At 49.7% G+C, this 12,414-nt stretch overlaps 1 protein-coding gene across 5 annotated transcripts in view; it reads right to left on the bottom strand.

Moving 5' to 3' along the window:
• Positions 1 to 3,396, bottom strand: part of LOC141112680 (uncharacterized) — a 170,866-nt gene extending 167,470 nt beyond the window's left edge. For all 5 annotated transcript variants that reach the window (XM_073605677.1, XM_073605680.1, XM_073605676.1 and 2 more), the window contains exon 1: positions 3,240 to 3,396. In XM_073605677.1, coding sequence (XP_073461778.1) covers positions 3,240 to 3,294 — 55 coding nt within the window. In that variant the 5' untranslated portion in view covers positions 3,295 to 3,396. The remainder of the gene's footprint in view (positions 1 to 3,239) is intronic.
• Between the last annotated feature and the right edge of the window lie 9,018 nt (positions 3,397 to 12,414).

The raw sequence follows: 12,414 nt of genomic DNA, 5'->3' as shown, positions 1-12,414 counted from the left end.
GAAACCAATAAAATATTGTATACCCCGCGGGGACCTGTCACCCCTCACTGTGCAGATCAATGACCGCTATCAAGTTGGATACACTCACAGTAACAACGATGTGACGTAGTAATGACCGTGTCTATTGAGAGGGGATACAATGCAGCCTGGCAGTCTTGTGCCCAATCAGGAAAGTATCCAGAAGAGATGCGACCCTACTCGCCAGGAACCTTTCCCTGGCACTATTACTGGCAGGGTACCTGTTCCTACTCTACCAACTCACCAGAAGCCCGCCATCCCTGGGAGCCAGGGCCCTAAAAAGGCTCTGCCTGACCCAAGATGGTCGCTACAGCCACATGATGTGGCAGCATCCAATCTGATGGCTTCCCCAGTGAACCAGGAAGCCATAGAAGAACCATGTTCCTCGAAATTTTCTCCAACTGCAGTACCACTGCAGATAGTGCCAGCTGTAGTGAAGAAAGTTGACTGTACCTGCCTACAGTTGTCTTAGCGTGAGCAAGAGGGATCATGCTCAGACAATGACATTAGCCAGTAGAACTTCTGCTTCCTATCGCCTAGGTGGTCGGAGAGGAAAAGGGAACCTCTTTAAGATGCCGGCGCAGAGGAAAGAAGACAGCGGGTGAAACCGGCTGGGGTGAGGACTGCGCTGGATTGTGGGACAGGGAAGTGGCTGCTTTTTAAATGCCAGCAGCTACAGTTTTTACCTGTGCGCACTCAGCCCCCCTCCTCACACCTGTGCGCACTCAGCCCCCTTCACCACAACTGTGTGCACTCAGCCCCCCTCCTCACACCTGTGCGCACTCACGCCCCCCACACCTGTATGCACTCAGCCCCCCTCACACCTGTACACACTCAGCCCCCCTCCTCACACCTGTACACACTCAGCCCCCCTCCTCACACCTGTACGCACTCAGCCCCCCTCCTCACACCTCTGCGCACTCAGCCCCCTTCCCCACACCTGTGCGCACCTAACCCCCCTCCCCACACTTGTGCGCATTCAGCCCCCCTCCCCACACCTGTGCGCACTCAGCCGCCCCTAACACCTGGATGCACTCAGCCCCCTCTCACACCTGTGCGCACTTAACCCCCCTCCGCACACCTGTGCGCATTCAGCCCCCCTGCTCACACCTGTACACACTCAGCCCCCTCTCACACCTGTACGCACTCAGCCCCCCATACCTGTACGCACCCAGCCCCCCCTCGTACCTGTACGCACTGAGCCCCCCCTCATAGCTGCACGCACTCAGTCCCCCCCACACCTGTGCGCACCCAGCCACCCTCCTAACACTTGTGTGCACTCATCCCCCCCTCATACCTGTGCGCACCCAGCCCCCCCTCACACCTGTGCTCACCCAGCCCCCCTCATACCTGTACGCACCCAGCCCCCCATACCTTTATGCACTCAGCCCCCCCATACCTGTACGCACTCAGCCCCCTCACAGTAATTTTTTCACAGGAGACTGGGCAACCGCTTTAAACAGCAAGGTCCATGTGGACTGTGCACTGCCTGTTCTGTAGGACTATATACAGAATTTCTAGCAATGTCAAATGAAAATTCTTATAAAAATCTTTGGAATATGTACACGAAAATTCTCAAAAAAGACATTCAAATGTCGCTCGAAAGATTTCATTTGCTTTTAACATTCGATTTTGGAGTGAGTGGACTTTACCAAGCAAAAACCACATACACGGTTAGAAATTTGTTTGTTCAAGAAAACTTTTCCATTCTGATCCTTCGAATTTTCTTAAAGCTGCGGTTGAAAACAAACTTCAATTTGACCCGACTAATAAGAAAAATGAACAAACTTTCTGAGCACACGTAGTTGGCAGTTGGAGGATTTGAATGTTTTAAATGCGGTGATTTGTGTACACTCTGTGATCCTTCTTTGTTCACATGGCGTGTATGAGATCTCAGTGTTTGCACTTGGATATGGCCCATCCCGTCCTCACCTTTGGCCCGCTGCCTGGCTACATGTACATGTAGATGTAGATAGAGCTCTTCAAATGTTCCAAAGGTCTGCAGTGCCATATAGGGGACAAAAAATTAGAGGCCCGCTACCAAGGCAAAGTTTGGCTCTGCTGAGCTTTGGCATGCATGTGAAGCTTGCATACACTTGCAAATGATGCTGAGTCACCAACGATCAGATTTCTCTGACCCAACACCCCCAGGTCACATGACCAGCGAACATTGTGCAAGACAATGCAGTTGCTGTTTATCCCTGGAAAACAATGAAATATCGCATACCCCACGGGGACCTGTCACCCCTCACTGTGCAGAGCAATGACCAGTTTGCAGCACATCAGCTCTGCAGGAGAATGGGACATTAACTTTATAATAATAACTATTTGGTGGCAATAAACATGTTTTATATAAAGAATACAGGAGGGGCTCTCAGCACAATTTCATAATAGCTAGCAACAAAACTAATCTGGTTCAGCTACTTAGGATAAAAAGAAAGGTTTTAATTTCAAACAATTTGCAAATAAATTGCAATACAGAGAACTAACTCTATAGAATTCATAAAAAGTCAGTGTATATAGTGCCAGTCTACTCTGTATATAGTACCACTCAGGGTACCCATCTGTATATAGTGCCAGTCTCCAGGAGTCAGTGTTCTCCTCTGTATATAGTGCCAGTCTATAGCAGTCAGGGTGCCCTTCTGTATGTAGTATTAGTCTGCAGAAGTCAGTGTGCCCATCTGTATATAGTGTCAGTCAGCAAGTAGTCAGTGTGCCCCTCTGTATGTAGTAACAGTCAGTGTGCCCTCTGTATGTAGTAACAGTCAGCGTGCCCCTCTGTATGTAGTAACAGTCAGTGTGCCCTCTGTATGTAGTAGCAGTCAGTGTGCCCCTCTGTATGTAGTGGCAGTCAGCGTGCCCCTCTGTATGTAGTAACAGTAAGTGTGCCCCTCTGTATGTAGTAACAGTCAGTGTGCCCTCTGTATGTAGTAGCAGTCAGCGTGCCCCTCTGTATGTAGTGGCAGTCAGTGTGCCCCTCTGTATGTAGTAACAGTCAGTGTGCCCCTCTGTATATAGTAGCAGTCAGTGTCCCCCTCTGTACAGTATCTAGTAGCAGTAAGTGTGCCCCTCTGTATGTATTAGCAGTCAGTGTGCCCCTCTGTATGTAGTAGCAGTCAGTGTGCCCCTCTGTATGTAGTAGCAGTCAGTGTGCCCCTCTGTATGTAGTAGCAGTCAGTGTGCCCCTCTGTATGTAGTGGCCCCCTATGTAGTGCTCTCACCTGCACACAGGCCGGCCAGCAGCAGGCAGCACAGCACAACTCCTTCTCTCCTCATCTTATCTCTGGAGTAAATGACAGCTTCAGTTGCAGAGAGTTACACAGGGCAGGGGCTGGGCTGGTCCTAGCTGCTGATTGACTGCAGAGGCTTTTATTGAAGGATTTCATGTCTATATGAGGAAATAATGGAACGATTTTTATTGCTCAGGTTGGAGGAGGACACTATCTGTGAGATCTCACTGCTGACCTGTTGAACACGGACATTCCCCTCTTCCATATAAGTCTGCACAGGGTGTGGGTGTCAGCTATCCCAGGTACACTGGGGGTGTGAAAATGCAATACTGTACATGCAAGAACCAAATATGGAAAGAAGAACACCCTCATCAGGCATTAATCTGATGAGGGTGTTGCATTACATCATACTTGCCAACTGTTCCGGATTTTCTGGGATAGTCATGCTTTTTACTGTAGCGCTGGTAGATTTATGATCTACCATCTGATCGGTAAATTTAGTGAATTGCTCGTTATAGGAAGTTAGATTTGCCTCTGTTCCAGCTTGGCTGACATTGTGTGTGGTTCCGCATTGTGCCGGTGGGTGTCGTTGTCACCAACGGCGGGTGTTGTAAAAGCAACGTGTTAAAGCAGATGAGTGCTCCTCTGTCCCGGAGACAACTCGGTGGAGGTGGTCCTCCGAGTTGCATTCTGGGAGAGGGTATTTATGGGACAGATGCCATGTTTAGGGGTTCGTTTTCAGCCACCTGCTGGCCCTCCTGGCCGTCAGGTATGTGTTAGAGTGCTACCTCGTGGTCCTCCGCTCCGGAGGCCCACGTCGCTGCGGCATGTGGGCGGGCCCAGAAGCCTGTCTGGGGCCTACCACAGCAGCCGAGGAATGGTCCTGAGCTGTCTATCCAGAGTGAAGAAGCTGGACAACCGAGAAGATCCCAGGGGAGAACCCGTCATGGAGGGATCATGCAGAGTGCTGGTCTGGAGAGGGGCCTGGTGACTGGGTTGGAGGACGTATCCTGAATTAGTCTTATTACATGGTACTGCTGGGTTGGCTTAGAGGTCCAAGTACTGTGTCTGACATTCATCACGAACCAATACATCCTGTGGCAGAGGATCGTACAGGTTTATTTCAAGCAAGTCTGCGGCAGAGACTTTTGTTCGTGCTACGTACTGGCTGCTAGGCAAGTGAAAGAGGCCTATCCAGGCGAGCAAAGATCGTGTCCCACAAAAAGGGGATTGCATTCAATTACAGTATTCAACTTTAAAGGATGTTCTAAAGAAACCTAAAGAAAGGTATTTGAGCTTCCCTGCAGTTTTCCTCCTGCCTCTTTCCTGCTACTTCCTTCGTTACTTGGTTCAATAAAGCATTGAAAATGTACTCAAGTGTTGGTGCTTATATTGTCCAGAGGTAAACTCAACGGAACCCTAGACCCGGTGCCGGTGAAACAGAAGTATCAAGAGTGAAGGTAACAGCCCGCTTAAACCAGCAGCTCCACCGAGAGTTAGTGCTACATGTGGGGGCGTCGTCCGGGATTTGTTGACCATCAATTCTCACAGCCCAGAGAGGTGTTTCACCGGAAGTTTACGGTGAGAGCTGGACTTTGTCAATTTTTCAGGAAAAGAAGAGGTTAAAAGTTGCAGGACTTTATTTCTGAATGCGTAGGCAGCGGGCGTAGTAAAAGCCCGGGAGCTACGTGATCAGAAGAACAAGTGTGAGGAGCCTACCCTACTTGATACTGCGTGGGACGCGTGTATGTGTTTGGCGCCAGAGAAGAAGAGAGGCCTCGTGATCGTGCTGAGAAGATCGGAGTGTGGCCATGTCTTTTCCAGCGATGCAGCCAATTATGGGACCAAGAATGTTCCCTGCAAGCACTGTGTCGAGTGTTGTACTGACCGTAACCCTGCTTACGGACACTGGTGTTCGTCTGAAGCCGCAGGGGAGGTTTGTTCTGTATACCTCAGGAGATATTGAAGGACTGGGCATGATCTGCCACCGATGTGAAGGACTGGCCGTACATCTCCGTCCATTTGTCCGATGTCCGCAATGTGGAGAGTATTTGTTTGTGGTGGAGCAACCTACCATGTCGCCCCGTGCTTATCGAATGGATTGGGCAACATGTATTGCCACAGTAGAAGCTGCTACTACTACAGAGAGAGAACGGCAGGCCACCACTTCGCCTGTTGTTGCCGAGAATGTTCCAGAGAGAGACACTGCTGTTGCCGTCTCATCAGCGGACATTGCTTTGAATTCTGTGTCCACCACGCCTGTCTCTGTTGTACCTGTCCAGAGGAAGGTTGGATTTGTGAAGGCTTCCCGTGGCCGTGGCTGAGGCCTACCCCAGAGACTACCGAACCGGATCCAACAAAGTCCACGACGGGAACGGGTAAGCAGCTGATGGGGAATGTTTCTGGGACTGTAAATAAATATCTGCCAGCAGAAGAGCTGGGAGATTCGGAAATAGAATCCTTGTCGGATCTTTCCGGTGATGATGACCTATTTGAGACTATGTCACAAGAGATGTTATGGGCACAAAGCGAGGATGTCGCCTCTGCTATGACTTTCCCTGAATGGACAGCCCTGAGTTCTGGGAAGATGTCACCCTGTGTGGAGCCACACAGCACTGTAAATGAGACATTGTTAAAAGTTGTTAGTTCACTTCAGACACCGGCTGGGTCTATGGTGAGCAAATCATTGGATTCATTTGTGCCTCCTGGCATGGGGAAAAACAGATCCTTGCCCAAACTTGCACGTTTGCAGAGAATGTTGAACAAGCGTGTAGCTACGGAATATGGCTTGGAGTTCCCCTATGTCCCTCAGGACAAAATGCAAGTGATTGAAGTTAACCGGGAACTTTGGTACAGTGAAGCTGTTTGGGACTATTTTTCTGTGCCTAAGCCTTTCCGAAAGACTGGATGTTCTGTTAAAATGGATGAACGTTTTAGTGGATGTTTTATGCACTGGAACTTCGGTCGGCACGTCTATGCTGACAAAGTAGTTATCTGCAGGCCCGGAAAAGAGGACGTTGTATATTTCATTACTACAGTGGATAAACTGGGAAAGACACTGACCTTGCCAGATCCCCGGTTTTATTGGTGATTATGGACAAAAGAACTTTGGAGTTAGTTAGTTAGTGTCAGTATAAAGAGATCTTCGTGGTCAAGATCTGGATATTCATCTCAGTGTTTCAAATCCAAGGACTTCTTTTTGCTAGACGGATTTCTTTCATTTGAAGGGAGAAAAAAAAAAATTATACAGGGATGGACTCCTAAAGATTATTTTGATATAGATTATGAGAAGAGAGTCTCATTTTTAAATGAGGCTTTGCTCCAGAAGTTGTACAGAATATATGTGTGTTAATATGCTTTCCTTTTCAGGGACCATTTGATCCTCTATCAAGCTGTTAGGATTTTCAGCTAGATAGACAGTGAGGTTATGTACAGTCATAGGATGGTTTTGTTTACGGACGTGAACATATTGTTTTATAGATGTTAATCTTATAATGCCTTTCCACTGTCTTTCCTTCTTCTTTATTTAATCCAAGTTTTAAGCTCAAATACCTACTCCCAGGCTTGGGAGTTATTATCATTATTTTTGGACAGACGTTGGGGACAACGTCTATTGTAGTGGGGGGAGTATGTAGCGCTGGTAGATTTATGATCTACCATCTGATCAGTAAATTTAGTGAATTGCTCGTTATAGGAAGTTAGATTTGCCTCTGTTCCAGCTTGGCGGGTGTTGGAAAAGCAACGTGTTAAAGCAGATGAGTGCTCCTCTGTCCCGGAGACTACTCGGTGGAGGTGGTCCTCTGAGTTGCATTCTGGGAGAGGGTATTTATGGGACAGACGCCATGTTTAGGGGTTAGTTTTCAGCCACCTGCTGGCCCTCCTGGCCGACAGGTATGTGTTAGAGTACCACCTCGTGGTCCTCCGCTCCGGAGGCCCACGTCGCTGCGGCACGTGGGTGGGCCCAGAAGCCTGTCTGGGGCCTACCACAGCAGCCGAGGAATGGTCCTGAGCTGTCTATCCAGAGTGAAGAAGCTGGACAACCGAGAAGATCCCAGGGGACCCGTCATGGAGGGATCATGCAGAGTGCTGGTCTGGAGAGGGGCCTGGTGACTGGGTTGGAGGACGTATCCTGAATTAGTCTTATTACATGGTACTGCTGGGTTGGCTTAGAGGTCCAAGTACTGTGTCTGACATTCATCACGAACCAATACATCCTGTGGCAGAGGATCGTACAGGTTTATTTCAAGCAAGTCTGCAGCAGAGACTTTTGTTCGTGCTACGTACTGGCTGCTAGGCAAGTGAAAGAGGCCTATCCAGGCGAGCAAAGATCGTGTCCCACAAAAAGGGGATTGCATTCAATTACAGTATTCAACTTTAAAGGATGTTCTAAAGAAACCTAAAGAAAGGTATTTGAGCTTCCCTGCAGTTTTCCTCCTGCCTCTTTCCTGCTACTTCCTTTGTTACTTGGTTCAATAAAGCATTGAAAACGTACTCAAGTGTTGGTGCTTATATCGTCCAGAGGTAAACTCAACAGAACCCTAGACCCGATGCCGGTAAAACAGAGGTATCGAGAGTGAAGGTAACAGGCCCGCTTAAACCAGCAGCTCCACTGAGAGTTAGTGCTACATTACTAAGCTGTCCCAGAATGCCAGTGTCTCCAGGGCAGCATCCCGGGACCTGTACTGTGCCCTCCTGAACCCCCCCCACCCCGTACTGTGCCTTTCTGCCTCCCCCCTGTATTGTGCCCTCCTGAACCCCCCTCCTGTACTGTGCCTTTCTGCCTCTCCCCTGTACTGTGCCCTTTGCGTTGATTAGTCTTTGATTCATGACATATTTTCTTATTGTTAAAAATGAGAATTGAAAGTACTAATATATGTTTAAATTTATCAATTATTTATACTTTAATTCTTGAGAGTAGGTGCGTAAATTGGTGTAGGCTGGCAGTGGCGTTGCTAGAGGGTGACTTCTGGGACTATAACCCCGAGTCTGGGACACTTAGCCCTGAGTCTCTTACCGGGTGCAGCCAGGGGCATATCTACCTTGAGGCATCGGTGGCATTTTTAAAGGGGACGGTGCCGCCCCCAGGCAGAAGGGACACTAAGGCTCTGTTGTGCACAGCGGCACGTTGACATCCCAAGGCAGCCACTGGCATAGCAGAGTGGGGGGGGGGCAGGTGCAGAAATTAGCCTCAATCCGGACCGGTCCCATGTCCCAGCTAGACTCTGGACTGCGTCAGCACTGTCCGGGAAACACACCTCCCAGCCCCACCGCCGTTGCCTCTCAATCAGCCAGCCTATGAGCGCCGCTCCAAATAGATGTGAGCAATCTGACAGGATGGCACACATGGGGGGGGGGGGGGTATGGAAGGAGGAGCCTGACTGCTGTCACCACCAAGCCCGGGAAAAGTTTTCAAATTCCGCCAGAGCTGCTCCAGGGGAGAGAAGAGACCGGGCTCTGACCTTCCTCCACTCTCCTCGGTGGCTGTGCCCGTCCCCGGACACCTGTTCCTGCTGTTACCCATCATTGTATCTGGGTTAGTGGACTACCATGTCCTAGGAGGAAAGGTGAGTGAGTTGAGCCCACACTGTGCACAGACACCAGACATCCTTCTCCTTAGACTGGGCTCTCCACTACACCTCCCCTCACCTGAAGGGTTAACTGTCATTCGTGCCTGCCCCATGTAGAGTCTGTCACCTACCTGTATGTGTGCGGTGCACCCACCCCCCTCCATTCTCCAATGTGTTTACTTCTCCAACCCAGACACAGACATAGACAGGGCTGTCTCCTCTATAGGGTGCACTGCATCTCCTGCAACACCACACTCACACATTTTTGGGTTTGTTTTTTGTTTTGGTAGTTCTGCCAGACTTCATCAGCAACCCTTACAAAGTCCAAATTTTATCAACGCCACAGTCCACCAGAGACCCCGCACAGTCCACCAGAGACCCTGCACAGTCCACCAGAGACCCCGCACAGCAATTAGAGACCCTGAATAGCCACTTGAGAAGGAAGGGGTGGAAAAAAATTAAATGGGGGGGGCACCCGATTTTAGTCTTGCCTAGGGCAGCACAAAAATTAGAATACACCACTGGGTGCAGCTCAAGGCTTGAGTCCTGTGGGAACGCATGGGAACAGGGTTCCTGTACTTTTCCCACAGCAGGGACACTGTTCACGTTAGCAGCCGTGTCCTGCAAGACTGCGAACTGTGGCAGGCACTGTGGGTGTGAGGGAAAAGGTGGGCGTCCATGGCAACGGGGGGTGGTCCACCCCGATGCCACACATTGGGAGGTGTCATCCCGACATGCCTGTCCAACACTCCCTCGGTCATCCTCCAGCAGCCGCTGTAACAAAGTCCCGCCTCCTAGACCCCAGCGATAGGCGGAATACTGATCCAATGGTGTGACATGTACTATAAGAGGCGGCACCTTGTAACAGCAGCTGCTGGGGGAGGAGGAGGAGGACTGAGGGAGGGGAGGACGGGCACACCGGAATATTCAAAACCAGGATCCATTGCTGGGCACTGGAAAGGATGCATTGCTGGGTACTAATTAGGCTGCATTTGCTGGGCACTGGTAAGGCTTCATTTGATGGGTTCTGGGGACCCTGATGTAAGGAGGGGCTCTGGGGACCCTGATGTAAGGAGGGGCTCTAGGGACCCTGATGTAAGGAGGGGGGGCTCTCTGGGGACCCTGATGTAAAGCGTATGACTTTATTTAATTTGCTACTATGGGCTCTAGCTTCAGATCTTTTGTAAACCTAGCAACGCCCCTGCAGGGGTCCAAATGTGTATTACTCTGCCCAGGGGCCCATGATGCTATTAAGGCGGCCCTGCTGCAAATACAAACCATGCTCTGTCACTGGGGCTTAATGTCCTCTGTGCTGAGATCCCGGGTCTGTACACCCGCTGTGCCCATTATGAGGGGTCCCCACCATCCCTGCACTGAATTCCTGGGTCTGTACATCCACTGTGCCCATTATGAGGGGTTCCCACCATCCCTGCGCTGCATTCTTGGGTATGTACATCTTTTGTGCACATTATGAGGGGGTTCCACCATCCCTGTGCTGAGTTCCCGGGTCTGTACACCTGCTGTGCCCATTATGAGGGGTTCCCACCATCCCTGTGCTGAGTTGCCAGGTCTGTACACCCGCTGTGCCCATTATGAGGGGTTCCCATCATCCCTGTGCTGAGTTGCATAGTTGGTAAGGTTGATTAAAGACAACAATTCATCCAGTTCAACCTGTGTTGGTGTGTGTGTGCGTGTAGAAAATAATTTCCCATATCGCCGTATATTGTGTTCGCTAAGATGCACGTCCAAGAGTCTTTTAAAACTATCCATACTTCCTGCTGACACCACCCATTGTGGAAGAGAGTTCCACATCCTTACCGCCCTGATTGTGAAAAAACCCCTATGCAGCTTAAGGTTAAACTGCTTCTCTTCCAGTTTCATCGTGTGGCCCCATGTCCTTTTACACTCCCTGGGACTGAAAAGTTTCATACTTAAGCTGGGTTCACCGTTGAGATATTTGTATATTGCTATCATATCTCCTCTCAAGCGTCTTTTCTCCAGGGAGAGTAACTTTAGCGCTTGTAGTCGTTCCTTATAATTGAGGTCCTCCGGTCCCCATATTAATTTTGTTGCCCGTCTCTGGACTCTCTCCAGCTCCAGCACATCACTTCTGAGGACTGGTGACCAGAACTGGATGGAATACTCCAGATGTGGCCTAACCAGAGTTTTATAAAGTGGCAGGATTATCGTTTTATCTTTGGAGTATTGAAAAGAGAGGGGGGGGAAAGGGGTGGAACTTTAAATGAGGCAATGAGTGGGCAGGTTCATCTGCCTCCTTCCCTGTTATATATATTGAAAGAAGGGGGTTGTTGGAACTTTATATGATTGCGGTTCCCGGAGGACATGCGGGCACTGGGCTATGGGACTCCTGAGCTGTCTGCCTGACAATATTTTCTCCTCCTCTCTCCCTGAACATCACGGGGAGCTAAGGAGACACAGCAGAGATACCGGAGTGTGCAGGGGAAGGAGGAAGAGGAGAGAGACGCAGCGCCTCTCTTAATCCAGTGCCGTGTCAGGTGTCACCCTCTGGCGTGTGTCACCCGGGTGTGGCCCGCACCTCCCGCTCCCCCCTAGCAATGCTACTGAATAATTATATGAATTGGAACAGTTTTACTATATTTATGCAATTATGACCATTATATTGTGAATCATGTTGTCACTAGGTACAATGAATTGTTAAGGTGTTTCCTTTCTTTATCATGTTATCCTTACTATTATATGCATATTTCTCTCGAAACCATTAACATGTGATTGCATATTCAATTGCCTTAGCCGTGCTTCATATAAAGTCCCAGCAACCCCCCTCTTTCACTATATTATCTCTGGAGTAAATTCCCTTTTTAATGCATGCTAATATTGTACTGGCTTTGCTTACTGCAGCTTGGCATTGCATGCTATTGCTCAGTCTGTCTTCTATTAGGATCCCCAGATCCTTCTCCATCCTGGATTTCCCCAGGCGTAGCCCTCGTGAATAACTTGCAGAGTTATCTTTAATGTGAGGCAAAAGGGGCAGCTGCCCTGGGCCCAGTCATTGTTGTGGGGTCTAAAGCAGCTGTCCCTTGAGCCTACGTTGCCCGCAAATTGGGGTCCAATGATTGTTATACCTGAAGGGTTCCATATGTATTGTCACTTTAAGGCTGGCTCCACCCAGGAGTGATGACAAGAGTCAAGGGGCATAGTAGCCGTCTTAGAGCACATGTAAGGAAGCATAATAAGATAGTCCTGTCCTGAGATGCAGGTTGGAGTATAGAGTGAGTACTGAAACAAACATCAGTTGTTCCAGACCAGAGTCTTGTGTATCTCACAACTCAGAGAATATAACAGATAACACTGCAGAACGCACTAGGTACATCGGTGTATTACTCTGCCAGCAGGGTGGAGGCAGGGCCAGGAGCTCCACTGCCACCCTGAGCCCGCTCCATGTAGCCTGTATGCTTGGAAGCTCGGAGCTGAGATCACAGTGGGAGCACTCAGAGCCCTGCCTCCGGACCTCTGAGAGACCTGCCCCCAGACCTTTGAGAGCCCCACCTCCCGAGCTTTGAGAGTTCCCCCCAGATGTTTGAGAGCCCTGCCTTTGGACCTCTGAGAGCACCATTCCT

The sequence above is a fragment of the Aquarana catesbeiana genome, linkage group LG11 (genome assembly GCF_042186555.1).
Source record: "Aquarana catesbeiana isolate 2022-GZ linkage group LG11, ASM4218655v1, whole genome shotgun sequence".
Lineage (NCBI taxonomy): Eukaryota > Metazoa > Chordata > Amphibia > Anura > Ranidae > Aquarana > Aquarana catesbeiana.
The sequence above is the reverse complement of the archived record's forward strand: the minus strand, read 5'-3'. Positions and strand labels throughout refer to the sequence as shown.